This window comes from Amblyomma mixtum, chromosome 6 (genome assembly GCF_055824585.1).
Source record: "Amblyomma mixtum isolate Tamu chromosome 6, ASM5582458v1, whole genome shotgun sequence".
Taxonomy (NCBI): Eukaryota; Metazoa; Arthropoda; class Arachnida; order Ixodida; family Ixodidae; genus Amblyomma; species Amblyomma mixtum.
Window position 1 is genome coordinate 110,283,420 of NC_143017.1, and position 20,015 is coordinate 110,303,434.

At 46.1% G+C, this 20,015-nt stretch overlaps 1 protein-coding gene across 3 annotated transcripts in view; it reads right to left on the bottom strand.

Moving 5' to 3' along the window:
* Nucleotides 1-1,131: 1,131 nt before the first annotated feature.
* LOC149340024 (protein turtle-like) overlaps nt 1,132-20,015 on the bottom strand; it is a 65,255-nt gene continuing 46,371 nt past the window's right edge. Inside the window, exons 13-17 of one of the 3 annotated variants that reach the window (XM_089548769.1) lie at nt 17,309-17,488; nt 14,724-14,825; nt 12,829-12,984; nt 10,817-10,898; nt 1,132-3,563 (exon numbers count right to left, since the gene is read on the bottom strand). In XM_089548769.1, the coding sequence (XP_089404895.1) occupies nt 2,702-3,563; nt 10,817-10,898; nt 12,829-12,984; nt 14,724-14,825; nt 17,309-17,488 (1,382 nt within the window). In that variant the 3' untranslated portion in view covers nt 1,132-2,701. Of the gene's footprint in view, nt 3,564-10,816; nt 10,899-12,828; nt 12,985-14,723; nt 14,826-17,308; nt 17,570-20,015 lie in introns of all 3 variants that reach the window. The other 2 variants (XM_089548768.1, XM_089548767.1) reach the window with 2 other exon arrangements.

Sequence of the window (20,015 nt, forward strand, 5' to 3'; positions counted from 1 at the left end):
CGCAGACAACAGCTTAGTGGACAGCGTACAATGCTCACACTTTCAATCACTTTTCAGCAGCCTACAGGGCAAGTAAAAGAAAAAAAAATTGGTTTTTGAGGAAGGGAAATGGCATCGTAATTGTCTCACATCTTGGTGGACAACTGAACTGCGCCGTAAGGGAAGGGATAAAAGAGGGATCTTTAACGTGCACTGAACAGCACACGAGCAAAAATTTTGCGTTTCGCCTCCATCGAAACACGGCCACCGCGGCTGAACCTGCAATACAAAACATTTGACTGCTAAATTCCTGCCATGTTGACAGGATGCCTAATACCATTTTGCTTTGTCCTGTTCAAACAGGGCAGTACCTAAATATAAGATTAAATGAACACAGAGGACAGCTGCAAATCATTGCATGTGTGCACTTACCACAACAGGGCACAGAATGGGGATGAGGACCAAACAATTTCTAAAGATGTGGTGCTTTGTTTCGAGTCACAAAGATATCGACCAGCCCAGGAGTCAATGAAAGTGTTCTCCACCAAAAAAAACTAAAAAGTGTGCCAGTAAACTGCCAACCACAGCAACAGAAAAAGGATACCTGCTTCTGAACAGTGGATGTCAGTGAAGTGGCTGTTTGGGCTTGTTGGTTGACCGTGGTTAAGGAGTGCCGCACGATAAAAACGAGGACAAACAAACGAAGACGCGCAGAACAGCAGCTGTCCTGTCTACTTCTTCATTTGTCGTCGTTTTTGTTACGCTGCATTATTTAACCATGATGACAGTAACTACATTAGAAACCATCGCATGTGTCATATTACCCTTGAATTTTGCCAAAGGTTTGTTAAATTTAGTTCTTTATTTTCTTGAAATGTGGCTGTGTGACCTACAGTATGTATAGATTCCTAGATCTTTTTCTGGATAAACACAGCTGCACACACCAATCGGCCAACTTCTAGCTGTCTACCAAGCTGTCGTAGGCAACACGAATAGATACCAACTACCCTATTTTCAATCTTTGCCCCAAGGTGGCGGTCTGTTGATCCTCTCTGCTTCTTCAGTTTAGGTGTGGACACTCTGACAAAACAGCTGGATAAATCGGCAGCCTTTAATAAAAGAGAGAGAAGCCTTTCAGAGTAAACACAGAGATACACGATGAGAGACTTGTAAATTTTTGCAGGGTATATATGAGGACAAGCATTATGTGCAAATGAAGAAATTCTCAACACTCCAGGCACTCGTGAAACAATGTATGGCTCTCAAGGTCTCTGGAGTCATTTATGAAAGTTTATCTTGCCATGCTGAACAGTCAAACTGCTGCAAGAAGAAAGTAGGAGAGAAAGGACTGATAAAGTGCCTAAGAACAATTTTTTGGAGCATAAAAGAGCTAAAAAAATTACTGTGCCACCACATGCCTGCACGAAGTTAGTTTTCGGGGTGAGAACACAGAGGCTATGAGCATCAGTGTGTTCAGGAAGCCACCTCCACAAGTGTGTTTCTTTCAGATCAGTATGCCCATCACACTACTCGAGCTTTATCTCCATCATTCTTGTGATAATAAAATTTTTAACTGCAAAACAAGCTGATACAACTAACAATATTTTGTTTAGCACTCATGCCAGGCACTCGGTCGCAAATTTCCAAAGTCTCTCATCAATCCTAACAGTGCCACAATTACACGACATTTTTATTAACTATGTCTGTAATCACCGTGGTTTAAATTTATGCAGCAAGGTTTTCATAACTATCAAGTCATGACAAACCATAACAACGTTCTCTCCCACTCTGCTGCCATGAAAGTGCCTGCATGTGTCACTGACGGATGCTGAGGGCTTGGGCTGCAGTGTGTGCATGTGTATTGGTGTCTTTCCTTTTTCCACAGAAAGTATTATGAAACCATATACACAGAGAGCATGGATGTGACCTTGGAATGTGCACAAGCATCGCGTGCCTATAGGACGTCGTCGTCCCATGTCCACTGGTACAGCAAAGCGACTGCAAAAAACAGGCAAGTCTTTTGTTTTGGTGTCTACAGTTCTGTGCTTCTGGGGACTAATGTTATGAGACCTACGGCGCTCTGCAAACCACCTTCTTCATCTCCTCCTCTGTTTATTTACATGCATACGAGTTCCCTAGAGTCCCTTGCTGCCCAAAGAGCATCTCATTCCCGAGGCTGGAGGGGGTCAGACGCGCACATTGAGGCCAGTGTAGTAATAAACCGAGAAGCCCTTGTACTATGTCGGTGACGCGCACGAGAAGAGAGAAGAAACGAACAACTTGCGTGCCGGACCACCTTCCATGTGCGCCAGCAGCACCACAAAGAAGCGTCCTCAGGCTGTCGCACGCGAGCGTCCAGCGCCCGCTGCAGAGGCAGCCACAGCACGCCAGTCTGTACACAGGTTGTCATCGCCGCATTGAGCCGATGTGGGTGCGGGGGGTGTCAGGCAGTGGCCTTCTGTGGCAAGCCACCAGATCACATGCTGCTAAGTCAACTTCAGTGGCATCTCATTGAGTATACAGCCAACACGTTTTGGCTCTGGAGTGTCGTCAGATGCAAGCAAAGGCAGACCAGGACTCTCTTAAAGGTGATCAGGTGAATTGCTACAAAAGGTCACGACAGCAGAATCCGTACAGAAGGTTTCACTTGTGACATTGGTGTAGGCGAGTCGGCACGCGTTATTGCTTCCGTGACTAGGAAGAGGATTCAGCCCCGCCCATCTCAACAGGCGCTCTCGAGGGGCCGCCGGCGTCGGCGCAGGAACTCTCGCTTTAGCGCCGCACAGCGCGTCTCAGCATCCCAGGCGGTGCTGTAGAGCTCGCTGTCACTCAGTCCACGCCACGCATCATCATCATCACCAAGCGCCGGACTCAACGCTGGGTCAAACTCATAGTTCTCGTCAACTGACTGGTCACGGGGTGGCACTAGAGACGACGACACCAAGCTGACCGCGGCTGGCCGCAGCTCACCCTGCAGAGAGTCACCGCGGGCTGCACCGGCGGAGCTGCCACGCCCCGAGCTGCCACTCGTGAGGCTCGCCGAGTCGGGCCGTGACGCCGCCGCTGCCGCTGCGCTGCCACCCGCTGACAGCTGCAGCTCGGGTGCGCTGTGGTGGCGAAGTGCCGTGCAACGGACACGCTGCACAGCACCTAGCAGGCGCTCGCGCGTGTAGCCGCTGCCGTAGCCGAGGCAGGGAGGCGAGCTGGTGGCCAGCGGCGGCTGCCGGCTGCTGCTGCCGGCACGGGCCACGGGGGCCGGCGGCGCATGGATGGGCCGGAAGCCGCAGGGCAGCTCGCGGGACGGAGGCGTCGAGAAGGCGGCGCTCGAGGGCACCGTGCTGGGCAGCGACCGGTCGCCGCCGCTCACGGGGCTCAGGTCGTCTGGGAAGCCCTGCAGGAGCAGCTGGAGCCCCCCTGGGCTGCTTGCCCGTGGGGTGGTGGTCGCCGCTGCTGCCATGGTGGGACGACGAGGCGACACGGTTGGAGCTGCTGTGGGCGGGGGCTCAGGGGGGACCGGCCACCAGGGTCCCAGGCCCCCCGCTGCACCAGTCGCCACTACACCTGGTACTCGGCCTTCCGGGTGTCTGCAGAGGCACACAGCAGACTATTCAGTCACATCCAGCCCCACACATGCTCCCACATCTTTCATCCAACTGCTTGGAAACTCCAAAAAGACAAATGTCTCCTGAATGACACACGACACCTTCTTGAAAAAGATGTTTTCAAAAAGGATGCAAGTTGGGATATGGGCCCACATACTACCGCTACAATCTCATTTTCTAAATTCAAATTTGATTCAAATGGTGCGAGTGACTCAAAATAAATTAAAATTTTAGACACTGCTATAGTGAAGCATTGCCACATGTTACACTGAATCGGTCATGAAAGCTGCAAAAAATGGTGCCCTCTGCTGATGATATATGTGTACAGAACTTTCACATATTTAAATACACGAGGCCACACTGCATACATTCCTATTATTATAACTGACCCTACCTTAATCATCGAAATGAACAGAAATGAAAACCTTTTGCCATGCAACTTACAAGCTGCTGTCACTGACTAATGGCCAACCACCAACACAGACAGCAAGATACCTCTAACAAACTGAAGCCAATACTGAAATTTTACTCTAGGAGCTAGGCCGGAGAAAAAAAAAGCATCTTTATTTTTTAGAACCATCATAACAGAAAACGTTTGCCTAATTGAATTATCATAAATCAAACTAACTAGGGCAGCTGTCAATGATATCTTATGGTTTTGATGTTTACATTTTCTCAAAGTACGAAGTTCCCTCCATTCCTCTCCCCCACGCTCTACTGCCCAGTGAAGAATGCGTGAAATGAGTTACTCTGTATGCTAATAGAGAAAGAAGGAACCAATCATACAAGGCAGGCACATAAGACTTCTCAAATTCATGATGGCACGTACCACAGTTCGGTATTAATTACCAAGGTGAGGCATACACACTGCGCCAAGCTCGTTCCTCATTCAACAAACGAAGAGGGAGGAAACATTATTTTTCAGCAACCACTGAGAAAGCAAGATCGAGACAGATGCATGAAGATAAAGGAGTAACGCAGAGAGAAACCTGGCAACATGCCAGCAGCAGAGGCTGAATCAATCACCACTGTTTAGTGTGTGCAGCAAAGGCCCACAGCAGTGCAACTATGCATGTCAGACCAAAAGTGAGGACTTCTACTCGAGCAACTATGGCTCCATGTACATGAGCCAAACTGCAAGAGGCTGTCCTGAAACATCGTCCTCTTTTGAACTTAAAGGTGCACTGAAGAGGATTCTGAACTTGTCTTTTTGCCGCGGGAACTCGATCTACACGTTCCTAGCATTCTTAGAAACTGCAACTTATTGCCCTGTATGGCCGATTTCTCTAATTAAATCGAATTAACGTCCGGCTCCCGCCCTTTTTTTTAAATTCTCCCTCGTACGATGGGCGGAGTCGAGCAACGCGTGAAGTTCCTTTCAGCCAGCTCCGTGGAGGCTTTGCTTTCGCTTTATTTTGTTTTTTAGGTTTCCATGAATAAATAGTTTCATTCGCAGATAATATAGCCGCAAAATAAGCCCGCCGAAATAAAAATACGCGCGGACTATTTGCTACTACGGACTACTACGTATTACTCCGCCGATGGCAGAGCAGCAAGCCGCCACGGGACTGGGTGAAAGGCACTCCACGCGTTGGTCGACTCCGCCCACCGTACGAGGCAGAATTTAAAAAGAAAGGGCGGGAGCCGGACGTTAATTCGATTTAATTTGGGAAATCGGCCATACAGGGCAATAAGTCGCAGTTTCTAAGAATGCTAGGAACGTGTAGATCGAGTTCCCGCGGCAGAAAGACAAGTTCAGATTCCTCTTCAGTGCACCTTTAAGGTAAAACAACAATGCCCAGGCAAAAATGTTACATATAAAATTAACGCGGAAAAATGAACAAAGAGATGCAGACAATGCGAGCAGTTGTGTCGCCTGCATGTGTCTGTCCCATTTTTAGCACTTATTTCATATGTGAAGAACCAATTAAACCAACTTCAAGCTGTGCTGACAAAAATGCAATCAGTGAGTCCCAAGTTCGGGAAAAAGGCAACAGCCACACAGCAAGTTCTGAGAAATCTCAAGCACAACAGCAGCCGTGCCTCACTAGCCGTGTTTACATGAATACCCCTGTGGCGCATTGTATTTCCTAGCGTATCTCACGAAGCAAACACGCTACGGTTTACATGTACCACACCAAGCCTGGTGATACGGTGACCCCTCGCCCAGTGCACGCAGAGAAAAGGTCCAGCCGCCACATCTCGACCACAGTCTGCTTTGTTATCCGGCTGAGGAGGTATTGTATAGCCACCACAAGAAGGAAGGGGTTCATGCTTAAGCAGCACAGAAAACAAGACAAAAGGGGCAAGACACAGTGAAAAACTAAAAAACCAAAAGCAGAAGAACTAAAACCTAAAAACCATTCTGTGCACGCACATCATAGTTGAGTCATGACATCTTTTGCAATGAAATTAGAAGACTATCTCTCATAGTAGATGGCACTTCCTAATCTCCTGGACAGCACACAGTTGCCAAGAAAGCCTAACTCCTTATCTCGGAAACTGATAGACAGAGAAGAAACAAGCATCTGCTTCCTTCCTGATCAGCTAGGCCTCCACCAGCTCCCTACCAATTCGATCAGGGTGATTAAACAGGACACTGTCTTATCTAAGTGGGGGAAGCAGTCATTGCACTTTCTGCAATGCAAAGCCAAGTTAAACAACCCCGCTCCTTTTTTCACCGATCTGCGATATTCAAACAAATGCTGCTTAATACATTGGCCAGTCTGGCCGATGTACTTTTTGCTGCAAGAAAGCAGGACAGAGTACACGACACTGATGACGCATTCAACGAGCGGTTTTCTGTGGGCTATCAGGCACCTATTCCTGGCGTTTTCATCCCTAAGTTCTAACTTATTATACACAGCACCACATGCCCTGCTTAACTTGTGTTTTGCAGTGAAAATCATTTTCACCTCATACCTTGCTCCGACCTATTTTAGCCAGTGCGAAATGCCATGTATGTATGTAATCATCACCATTCTTCCAAGTGCACAGTTTATATACTTTTCCGAGAATAAAATACCCAGTCGTCAGTCAGCACTCATGTTGTCTCCCATCTCCCTTTTGTAATGTTTTCTGCATTGCTTAAGCATGAACCCATGCCAACTCGCCCAATTTTCTGTTCTCGTGAAGGAAAAGGGGGCGCCTCCAAAACCACGGTAGTCGAGTGGCCTTATTCACTCTACTCCTGCCTGGTGGATTAACACGACACACTCTACTGGCGCATTTTTTCTGTTTAGATGAGTGCAACACGCCAGAAAGTTGTCGCGATGTGCTGCTGTCGCATTCATGTAAACGCGGCTACTGTCTTGCCAACTGTACCACCACACCAAATTAAATGCAAATATGCAAAGCATTATTCCACGACTATGCAGTGCGAGAACGTTTAGTGACCAGTCGATGAATGTAAAATTTTGCAGCAGCATTCAGGTAGGAGCATGAGTCATGCTTGTTTCTTAATACACTAGGAGAATATAAAAAGGAGAAATGTTGTGCTTTGTTTACAGATGGCATTTGCATTTGACTCTGGCCTGACAGTACACAAGAGCCAGGGCCTTGTCAATCAGGCAAGCCAGACTTTTGCTTCAGCTTGTTTTCCATACAAAGAAGAATAAAGAATTGCTCAGGCAGTTTCACAACTCAGCGACTGATGGGTTTTTGTGGTGACTCAAAGTAACACTGTGAGCAATAATGCAAGCCATGGGGAGCTCTAGATAAATTAAAACTGTTTGGGCTTCCTTAACCCTTTCTGGCACAAACTAAATGCCAAAATGTGAGAAAAATTTTCATAATTGTTTTGTAAGGAGCTTGCCAGAATTGCAGAGAAAAAATCTCAACATGCCCCAATAAGTAATTGTGCAAAATATCTTGTGTTCTAATGTATCCACACTGCGACTCAACATTTTCGAGGTCTCAATTATACTTCTTTTACCTATTCCTGTCACAATAGGTCGTTATGTAAAAAAAAAAAAAAATTGGCACATTTCAGGCAGCTTAAAGCGTTGATGCTTACAAAACAAGCAAACGAAAATTAACACTCACTAGAGCGATACCAGAGCTACCGTAAAACATGCACCCATTCATTTGAAAAATGTATTCCTGCGTTGATTTCACATGCCTGACCCACCATTTTTCTACAGAATGTTCTCCAGACTTCAGCATAATTTTTGCATCCAACTTTGTGGAAATTGTACTTTGCATATAAATGAGATTTGGTATTGTTTGGTTCATGTCCACATATGTGGACACTGCACCTGAAGGAGTTAATGTGCACCGAAACTTCAGCAGGCGTTTCTGAATTTTACCTTTTATCGTCATGCAGTCACCTTTGCTGGGATCGCAACTGTGAACACACACGTGCTCAGCGGCCCCAGAGCCTCTGAGCCATGGGCACATGCCAGTACACAGACACCATGTTACAGGGTTTACGAGGTTTTATGGGGGTTTACGGGGTAGCTGTTACAGGGTTTTCTCGCACACAGCAAGCATGCTCACAGTGTGATGAAGCACGAAGAAACGCGGCAGCATCATGAAAGAGAGAAGGTTCACCTTTTTTCCTCCGTTGGTGGCAACGGTGTCAGTTGTGTGAGAGAGAGAGAGAGAAAGAGAGAAAAAGGCGGGCGGGGAATGAACGACGTCAACTGCAGGTAGGCATGCAGACACACCCCTGTTGGTAGTACTGTCCCAGCACACACACAACTACGTTCAAAACAACATCAACTTCTGCAAGTGCCATGTGGTACTGATGTTGTCAGTTGCAAACATATGTAGTGACACAGAAGGTACACAACACAATATATTACTGGATCTCTCAAGCACCTTGTCTAGGGTGACTCATGGTATGACTGGCTGCTGATAACAGAAAAATTTTCAACAGAATACTCTATGGTGTTCCAATCCAATGATAATTTTTAATAGACCTTCAACAGGATATTCAAAATGTACGGCAAAATATTACACCTTCAGTTGTAGGCCGAAGGGCGTTATGTCGGTTTAAGAAGCACATCACTAGTGTTACTGCAATGTATTCTTGCTTCAAGGCTACAGATAAGCTTACATGTTGCCATTTTTCGTATACTGTATCTAATTACTGACATATTGAACGAGTTCCCGATCCCCTTCAAGTTCGATATGCCCGGGTTTGACTATCATAAAGGACAGTTCTCAAAGTGCATCATAAGGGTCCATTACAGGCTTTCTTATGATCAAATAAAAACTACTCCACTTGCAAAATTCAAGACATACCGTATATACTCTTGTAAGGGCCGCACCCTCAACTTGGCCACCGGCAATTCGAAAAAAAAACAAGTGAGCCAAAAACTGTTTCATGCGCGCATAATTTTGGCCACGAAAAAATCGCTACGCGCCGTCCCACGCGCTGTGCTCGGCCTGGAACCCCGCACATGCGGTCCGTCATTGACGCTAGCTCGGCGTTCGCACCAGAAAGGATTGACAAAACGTTATGCTGTGCAAAAGCCAGGATGGGGTGCAGGCATGTTGGGTGTGCCTCACCGTGCAAGAAAACACGAGTGGCGCGTTTTTGGGCGGTGACGCGCTGTTCCGAACCGTCACAAGCGCCGCACCTTAGGGGGATCTTAACTTAGGATCATGTGAAATTTGCCAGTAAAGTAATACAGTGTTCAAGCAACCGCCAGCAACCTGTCTTACTGCGGGTGGTAATCGTGCAGATCGCGCGGGCACAATCCACACTTTTAATGCATTGTGTATTCGAAGGATTCGTCGCGCCTGCGCTAATTCGTCATAAAAATGGGTATCGCCACGTAAAAAACAGACACGTAATCGGGGCTGCGCTATAGCAGAAATTTTTAGCGGAAAAACGCCGGTTCCATGTAAGGGCCGCACCCCGTGAGAACCGCGGAAAAAAAGTGCGGCCCTTACACGAGTATATACAGTAAGCTGATGAAAAGACCAAATTGCACTTGCCCAGTGATGACACTGCCTACTATCGAACAATACGCTGCCTCATCCATACCTGCAGCGGGAGCTTGCATGACAAAGCTGCCTTGTCAAGGCAGCCCACAGCACATGCTGTAGCCCAGTTTGCAGATCGTATATAGATTCCTACAGCTGCGCTCATCTTCAAAAGACTTGAATGAGGTGGTGATTCACTCCCCTATACTCCACGACAACTTTTCCTGCCAATGCTATTAAAGCTACAGAGCCACAGCATAGTTATAGAGCCAGAATACAGAACAGATTATAGTTCCCAGTTGCAGTTACGCATTTCCTCTTAAGATGCAGCGCACTGGTAACATCTATTATTTAAGGCATAATTATGACATAACTGCACGATAGAAATTCCTGACCAAAACAATTTTTTTCATTACAACAAACTTTTTGGGTACGTCCAGTTAAATGAAGCTTCCACAGATGGTGCCAGCCACACCATCGACAGAGCAAAGCAACATGCCAGGCAGCCATCCTGCGGCTAAACTTTGGTGGAATGACACAGTTGCAAACACTCCGCCCCTGTACCTTCCTCTTCATTGCCAAAAAATGTTGCCACCAAGTATAGCTGTGTTTGTTGTCCTTCTCAGTTGGTTCCACTGTTTCCTTGAGCTTGTTTCTACATACATACACATACAAAAACAAAATTTAGAGGTACTACTACGCTCTAGCTTCATTTACGAATGCTATATGATGGAAAGAAGGGCAAACTGGATGCCTAACAAATTGTCAACACAGCAGTCAATGATGTTTCAATACAGCAATGAGCTAAAATGTATTCTGGCCTCACAAATTATTTTTGTATTCTACAGAAGTGTTGCTCGGTAATTCGGACCTGAAGGAGCCGTCAATTTTTTCGAATTATACAGATTTTAATTAAGGCAGCCCATTTTAATTCACTTGATTTAGGCAAAGCGGTAGTTCGTAAAAGTTATGCAGGCACAAATCAATGAGATCCCACTACCGTTCTTATTCTGTATGCCTAAATGCCTTTTGCGGATGCAAAAATTGGTGAAATGCTCACACGAATGCATTTCCCACATCTTATCAGACAGGTAAGGACACACAAATGAATATTAGCTAAAATAAAAAAATTAAAAAAAAAATTCCTTGTCTTCTCAGTTTCTTACGGCCCACTTGGGCGACAAAATTTATGAGCAGCAAGTGAACATGAAAATTTTCAGCTGACACATACTATGACGACAAAGCTGTTTAACCCATTGAAAGTCACTGTAAAATAAATCGCTGTAAAAAGAAACACTCACTTTTTGAGCGAGACAGGGCTGCCCCCATGTGAGTGGCCTCCATTGCGGGCATCTGCCACGGGGCACGTCACCATCATGTATGCTGCAAAAGCGTAGTACATACAATGTTAGCCTCTCCCCATGATGAACATGCCTGCACACCTTTATGCACAAAGTTCACTGAGATTCACTGTTAATAACGGATCAGCAGGAATAATGTTCACTTAAGTGGGCCTCTTCCAGTCCTGAGGCAAATGGCACAAGCAAACTGCTAGAGGTACAATGAAATAAAGAATAGACTAGCTACAAGACACCGTCGACTAATGCCTTACTGATGGTATGCCCACTACTAAAGCACTTATCTTGTTTATCTCTTATTTAGCGTTTTCAGCACTAACCTGTTCAGCAACCACATCAGACCTGCAATCCCCCACGGCTAACCTTCAGGGATGCAGGCGGTGTAGCAGACATGTCCTGGTTTGGATGCTTGTCCTTGTGATTTAATTTCCAGACTGCTTCCCTCTTCATGCTTTTATCTTTACCTCAGCTTTCCTTTCCACTGTGCTAAGCCTCTTGTGCACTTTCTTCTTCAACCTTGGTAAATAATCAAGATTTGTGCATCAGTACTCGAGAACTATGACATCAGAAAGATTGATTCCTGAAAAAGATTCTGAAAACCTGCTTTAAAAAGCCTCACCTCTGCACATAAGCAGCAAATATGATCCCAGTTATCGGGATCAATTCAAGCGCTCCCGCCTTTACTTTCCACGGAAAGCCCATGCTTTTGGAGAAGCTTGTAGCAGTTCACCGCCCATAACAGCTGCCTAATGGTGCTGCATATCTGTTCTTCAAGAGCTGCACGGGCTGGGCAGCAGCTGCTCAGGTTTGCCACAAAGCACTAGGACCAAAGACGTCATTGGAAGCAAACATCAATGGCATCCAGGTAATGTGGAAAACTATAGCGCGTTGCAAGTTCCCCAGATAGCGATGAAGTTCTGAATGGGTTATCCGGGACAAGAGTAACCACAGTGTGGGACTGGCAATCAAAACCTAAAGCCCCGTTAGCCAGTGGCTCAAGGCTACCCTTGTGGAGGTGAAAGTCTGACTGATATGCTCTAATGTGTCATAGTCAAATGAAGCAATTGTTGTCAGACATTGCTTTTTACGCATCCTGAGATTTTTGTCCCTGATAGTGCATGCCAAAAAAAATTAACTTCCAGTTACTATGCCTGCGTAATGCAAGGTTCCGCGACAGCTAATTGCAGTGTTGAATGAGCTGTTCGCAACTGCTATACAGCAGTGCCCTATATGCACAGAAGCGCAAACATCAGTAGGCGCCACTCCCCTCAGCTCCTCGCTTGTCTGCGTTATGACGCCGATGCTGCAGAATTTGGGGGGTAACGTGCCCTTAAACGTGCACGAAAGAGGAATCTGAACTCGTCTTTTTGCCGTGGGAACTCGATCTACACGTTCCGAGCATTCTTAGAAACTTTGAATTATTGGCGTGTGCGGCCGATTTCCTTAATTTAAATCGGATTAACGTCCGGCTCCCGCCTTTTTTTTTTTTTTAATTCCCCGCAGATGGCGGGAGGAGTCGACCAACGCATGGAATGCCTTCCAGGCAGTTGTGTGGCGGCGTTGCTTTCGCTTTTATTTTCTTTTTTTATGTTTCCATGAATAAACAGATCCAGTCAGAGGCTACATAGCCACAAATTAGGCCCACGGAAATAAAAATATGCGTGGACTCTTTGCTTTCGCCGATCATTAAGTATCGCTCCGCCAATGACACAGCAGCAAGCCGCCACGGGACTGGTTGAAAGGTCGATCGACTGCTCCCACCGTCTGTGGGAATATTAACAAAAAATGCAGGAGCCGGACATTTAATTGGATTCAAATTAGGGCAACTGGCTGCACAGGGTAATAATTCGAAGTTTCTAAGAACGCTCAAAACGTGTGGATCGAGTTCCAGTGGTAAAAATACGAGTTCCGATTCCTCTTCAGTGCACCTTTAACATAAAAGGAGCAGCGCGCACCTTTTTCAGCTTTGCGCCGCTTGCGCTTGTTGCAGATCTTGACTGCGCACACCGAGAGGATGATGGCCACAATGAAAAACAGGACGCCACCGACGACGCCCGAGATGATGGCCTGGTCCCGCTTGTACTTGGGGCCCCGGTCTGAAACACAGCAGCCTGGTGGCGCCGCCAACAAGAACACAACGTTCTCCTCTCCTCCTCCTCCTCGTATTCCTCATGCAAGTGACGACGACCACAAGCGGCCCACGACAGCTCCACTCGGGAAGACCCCGTCAAACAATGCCTCATGCCCTCTCCCGAGTACTTGCCCGACCCCCCTCACTAGTTTAACTGAGCCCATGCAATCTCAGACATTACCACATGGAGAACATGCCTGTTAAATTTCACACCACTACTAAAACAGACACTCACTCCATGCAAACAGCAGACAAGCTCACTTGGACCAAAGTCATGCACATCCTAACCATATTTTCCTTTTTTCATCTCATCTGCTGACGCTGTTTCCAGACCACGCGAGCAAGCCACCTGCACCATTCGTTGTTAGTTTTGTCCAAAGTTCCCCATCTGTTAAATATGATTATATAAACATACAATTGGCAGAATGACTCAATATAAATAGCTGAAGCATATCCTTGCTCAGACCTCAAGTGAATTCACCCACTATGCCACCATACAGTGAATTAGGAAACCTATGCGAAATCACAGACGTTCACTGTTGCCTTGCCAGTATTCCTTTTACAGTGACAGAATAAACCTACCTTCAAATGAATAAATGCAGGGTTAGAATAACTGCTTCTGTTGCACATGGCAGCTAGCGAATGAAGCAGCTATTTTTCACTCCCTGCATTCCTGTCATCAAATGAGAACACACAACATTCTTAGGCTTGCTTCCCTTCAATAATAACATTTCTAGGCTGTTTACACACTGCTAACGATTTTCTGACCTAAGGGTCGATAGACGCGAAGGCCCATTCCAAAGCTTCGCCATGCTGCGCCACGCTTTCAAATTCAGTGTAGTATTTTTTTCCCTTCCATGCAAGGGTGATTTTTGAGTCCATCATAAAACCAATGCCAAGTAGTCACTTCCAGCATTCATGGCTGCTTGCCCTGTTTTTGGTGCACAAACACATTCAAGTCAATACTCATGATTTGTGAGCAGGTTTTATCTATTTTTTGAACGCAGATAATAGCAATAAGTCTCACGATGAAGCTAGGTCACCAGAATTCAGTTCTGAGAGCAACAATTGGCAAAACCAGCCTGGATTATTGGGGGCAGTTTGTACACAGGCCTTGTTTGCATGTAAGCGTTCTGGTTTAACTGTTTTACAAATAAATGTTGGCAACATTATATTTCTTACTTTTAATGCGTCTGCTTCAATTTGAACAATGTATGCTTGCGGGAAACAGCAGAAGTTTTCTGCGGAAAGTGCCTTGTATGCCTGTGCCAAACAGCGTTCGTGCTCAAAGGCACAACGGTATCCATTCAGTCTTCCTGACAAAGGGTGGCCTTGAAAATGATGATAACCACTGTTGAATGCATGATGACAACACAGGGAGTGCGGTGTTGCAGAAGCCTAAGCAGAGCCTGCCATTGAGTAGGCCAAAAACAATTACAGAGTGAGCAGATGCTCATGTGGACACAACTGTGTGCTCCCTTACAGCATCTTCAATAAGTGACAGTGGTGCACTGGTGCAAAATTTTTATCTTTGATGAATTGCACCGGTGTGTATAGGGCTGCACTACAGCTGGCTCCTGCGCACCGCACTGGTTTCAGGGCAACTCTGGTGCAAGTTTACTGAAGCCCTCTGGGACAAGTCGAGCCACCCACAAGTGGACACAGGCAACTGGCGATGCAGTCAGACCACAGAGACCTTCGAGGTGAGCAGTGACATACCAGTGAGGGTCAGCAGTATCGGGGGGCTTGATGCGAAGGCGGATGTGATGGAAAACGCTGACACGCGGATGTAGAACTTGGTCCCTTCAGGCAGGTCCGTGACTGCAGCAGGAAAAAATTTACTCTGCTGCACCTTCATTTTATCTCACAAAAAGAAAAAGGCAGCAATGCACAACAATAATATATCTTGAAAACACGACTGTAAAGCATCTGATATTGCAAATCTGTAATTCTGTGCTTACGAGACTCTGCAACGTATGGATGCGAGTTCACTGGTACATGTTTAAAAGCAAACAGCACGGGTCTTTGACAGTCTTGTTTTTCCATTTCTTTAGGCACTGTCTGGTTTTAAACAATGTGGACATTCTGAATTAAACTCCTGTAGCTTGCGTGAAAGAGCAAGTTTTTTACATGACTCTCTATGGCAGTGGACAGTGCGTACTGAGAAATCGCGAGCATCACCATCAGGGACTGCAAATGTACCGAGGCTGAAGAGGTCGCTGTGGCTCTAGTACCAGCCATCAGCAGCATGTGGGGAGAGTCTCTGACCGTAATCACTGACTCGCAGCAAGACTGCAGGGATTACGTCAATGGAGGACTAGGCAAGACAGCCATGTGATTCACTCATTAACATGAAGGTGCAAGGCCCGGAATCAACATCAGAGATATTATGGGCACCAGGACACGAGGGGCTCTCAAGGAAACACATGGCTGATGCCCCACTTACAGAGCAGGGATTGAAGCGTGGCTACCAGAGCCTGTACCCCAACAATATGGCGCAATACTGGAGCACATAAGGGCAGCAGGAGATGATACCCTTTGCTTCACCCTAAGCTCAGCAGAGAGGAAGAGACATGCTGGTGCCAGCTTCAGACAGGCACCTTTCCGTGCCTATACACAGTGAGCAAATTCATCCCACTGCTTATGGGGATAGATGTCCAAACTACGGGGATAGGGTTACACTATTCCACACATGGGCCTGCCAAAGTAACCTGGCAGTGCCTTCCCAAAAAGTCCAACATTGGAGCAGTGAGAGGTGGCTTTCACCAGGATGGTCCTGGAGGACCAGCTTGCCTCCTTTATAGAACAGCCGTCTCCGTTGGGTCCTGGACTAGAAGAAAGCTCGGACCGACCCACACCGCTCCCATTGAAAAGCCTTTCAGGATAAAGTTTATTGTTCCTCTAACACGACTCTGCAGTGAGTCTGAGTATGTAGGAAAACTCCACAATGGAATGCAAAAATGCTTATGACATCTGCAGTAAAACTTGTTGCAGGACCATTCTTCGATAACTGTACAAAATAAAGCAAGGAAGCTCCTGGGCCTTTTGCTTCCCCCACCTCCCTTGTGTATACGCAACGGTAAGAGCTGTTCCCCCTACAACCAGAGTAGCATTCTCTTTGGGAAGCAGGTGAGCCGGGAAGTTTTAGTCGCAACGTGCTTGTTGGAGAGAGAAATTAGGCGCAAGTGCCGCACTTACATCATCATCATCATCAGCCTGACTACACCCACTGCAGGGCAAAGGCCTCTCCCATGTCTCTCCAATTAACCCTGTCCTTTGTCAGATGCCGCCACTGTATCCCCGCAAACTTCTTAATCTCATCCGCCCACCTAACTTTCTGCCGTCCCCTGCTACGTTGGCTACACTTACAAGAACGCTCCTAAAGTGGCTGCCATGCAACTATGTACTAGTTGTGTTTCTACTTATGCCAAGCACTCAGGCCCATTCTGCATTGCATAACAAAAGTGCCACTGTATGTGCTGACTGCATATACATTCACAATATCACGGCGGCGCCAAAGCAACAGGAATATTTCCCTACCAGTCCCTCATGTAATGTGCTGTTATTGGTGCCAATATAAGGACTTGATATGCAGGTGATACAAAGCTGTTGGCTTCCTTCACACATATTTCATATATACTGGCTGTTTCATGACCCAGAATAAAAAAAATGGAATCCTGTACACGGATGAAACCAACTGTACATTATTAGCATCGTTGCCACCTATTAGAGTATTTTTTACATAGCATCGCATTGAATAAATAAAATAATTGAAGTTACTTGACTAATAAGTCAATCACTTTTTTGAAAGCAGAATAATCTTGCTTGTACGCTTTGCATTTTTCCACCATTCTTATGTGTATTATTTTGGCATGCAGTAGAAAGCATTTGTCCTCACTAATCTCTTTGCTTTTATTGCATGGATCCATAACTAGCCTTTGGCTAAGGATCCAGACAGTGATGTTATGTACTGTGCTGAAGAAATGATAATAAAAAGAATTGAATTGAATTGAATTGAATGATTTGGAAGGCTAAAGAGTGCGCTCAAAAACACCCAATTCAGTTGTTTGTGGGAAGATGGCTCTTATGTGATCGCAAGATGAATATGCACACGGTGGTGAGATAAGAAACAGAAAAAGAAGGCAAGCACCACCAATGGCATGGCTGTCCAAACAACCAGTGCATCCAACAACCTCACTAAAGAGTGCACCCCTTCCCATTCATTCTCAAGCTTCAGCTGTAATCAGGTGAAGCAGCCGATTTGAAGCGGTATACAAACAAGCAGAGAAAGGGCCTCAACTGACTGGTGTACTCGCTGCCGGTCATGATGTTGGTGCTGCGGGCCCAGGTCTTGTCGGGTGACCGGTACTCGACACAGTAGAAGGCGATTGGTACCGAAGAGTTGGCTGGTGGCTGCCACGTGACCAGCACCCCGGCAGGTGTCTCGCGCACCGTCACATTGCGAGGCGCAGACGGCTTGGGACCTGGCAAAGGTGACGGCGCGGGGGGAGGCGGGGAAGGGGATGGGGAGGAGGAAGAGGAGGAGGAAGGGGGAAGCCAAGGGGCTGCACGTCAGGCCGTGGGGCTCTGCCCCTGGACCCAGTGGTCGGAGAGAGGGCACACCACAGAGCAAGCCACAGGCAGAGGAAACGCACTACGCACTGAAAAACTCAAGCAGCACACCTAGCGCCATCTCGGGACCAATCTTGTCTCACTGCACTACATAAAGCTACTGCTAAAATTTTTTATTTTTTTTTCTGACTGAATGCATTTGGCACAATAGTTTTGCAACACTATGCACATTACTTGACAGCTGTGGGTTCCACAGTTGCCGGGCTAACTTGGGCTCACTTTCGGAGAATCTTTCGAAAATGAAAACATCAATGCTAGCCTACCCTTTGCAGAAGCTCTGTCCAGTGAAACTGCGAGGCTCTGCAAGTAACAATAATGCCCACCAGATTTTCTTTCAAAAGGAAAAGGTAATTAAGCCACAATAAACTCTGTTCAATGTGCAGCTTATGCCTTTTTTTTTCCTTGCAACTCCTCTTTGTTTTTGTCGCATACTGCTGAAAGAAAATCTACTTAAATGGCAGCACCACTCGGTCACACTAAATCATTATTATCTCCCATATCTGATGTTCTCACTGCAGCAGAAAAAATAAATAAATAAAAGGGGATTATCAAAGCATAACTGGTACCAACTGCAAACCAGTTCAATCTACTATTTTTTTTCGAATGATTCTAGCTCTGTTCAAAACAAGTACAATGTTGTCTCAGTTTTCTTTTCAACCTTTTTTTCTTTTATTATTCTTTTTCTTTTTTGCGGGGCAATTTCAGGCAACAGTTTTTTGCCCACTGTCAACAAATTCTATTCGGCATTAGTACTGTGTAAGTATTAACTAAAGTCGGACACAACTCAAGAACGAAGCGGCTTTTCCCGTCAAAGACCCCCTCCTTTCAGCCAATGGCGTTCGACGATTTTCACGAACCTGCTACCATGACAATGCAGGGAGTGGCTGGCTGGAAAGGGGTCCTTTGACGAGGCAAAGCCTCTTCGTTCTTGAGTTGTACCCGACTATAGCAACATTCCCACGATATGATGTAAACTAGAGATAGCCAAGCAGCCTCCACATTCTCAAAACTCAGTGCACAGCTTCCAAAGCGGTTCATGGCATACATACCGTATTTTCCGGTGTATAAGACGCACCCTTATATAAGACACACCCGCCATATATGCAGGTTGTCATTGAAAAAGTTAGTATATACGACGCACCCGTGTATAAGACGCACCACAGTTTACCCAGTTAGGCTAGTGTAGCTTAATTAAACATGCCTGTGCGACGATCGCGAAATGCACGGTAACTGCGAGAAGTTCTTAAGTGATCAAAAAAACGCAACACTCATGCCATATCCTCCCACGTTTTAGCAAAAAAAAAAAGAAAAACAAACGAAAGGACTCTCCTTATGTCGATAACAACATTTTATTTTAACTTAAAACCTTCCGACGTCTTCATCTTTGGATGCGCTATCAAAAAGTTCGCCCATTTCTGGAGGCAACGCGGCTGAAACATTCCCTTCACACCACGTACGTACTACGCACACGGAGCATACAAAGTTGCAAAGGATGACTAAAAAAAACGCCGGCTTTTCTTGACAATGGCAAGAAGCGCGATTGTCGCCATCTTTTGGCATTTCACATTACTTTTGCTTGGGGCCTCCGAAACGGCCGCGTGTTTATGATCTCAGAAATCGTCATCCCCGCCGTTTCATAATAAAGTTCACCTAAAAAAGTTGCGCACTGCAGTCCCCGTGTTGAAGTATTAACCGTATTACAACAGCGTAATTGGTTGTGATATTTTTTGGTGAAAAAAGCTTGAACATGATTCTGAGTGATTTATGAACTCGTAAAAAGAAACGAAAAATTCATGTATAAGACACACCCTTGTATAGGACGCACCAGCAAGATTTTTGAAAAAAAAAGTTGTGTCTTATACACCGGAAGATACGGTATTTCAATTCCTATTTCTGCTTCAGCACAACTGCAGTTTCAGCTTCGAGCAGGATCACTGCACCCTCGCCTTACTCTCCTGGGCATCATACACAGAGGCGAATAATACGCCCTCATTGTCAGCTGGAACATGCCTCTGATGTCACCTAATCCTGCAGCACAGCTGTTGAGTTACTTTACTTATCAACTCAGCCTTCGCCCATCAGGCTTTTTCATCACAAGCAGTGCAATAAATGATGATACACACTCAGGCGAGCAGGTCGGTGGGTCCCCCTCATATGTCCCTCTCTGTCTCAGTTTCCACATTCAGCAGCACACACTGTGCACACGGATCAGGAAAGGCACGACAAGTGGGGAAAACGAACAACAGGGCAAGTGGCATGCAAATGGAGCAGGGCAAAGCAAGAAACACAAGCACAGGCTGCTGCACAGCCCGCCTATCCAGTGATCACGTTGGAACCACTCAGAAATACAATGGTTTTTGTTTGAATCTTAATTGTTCC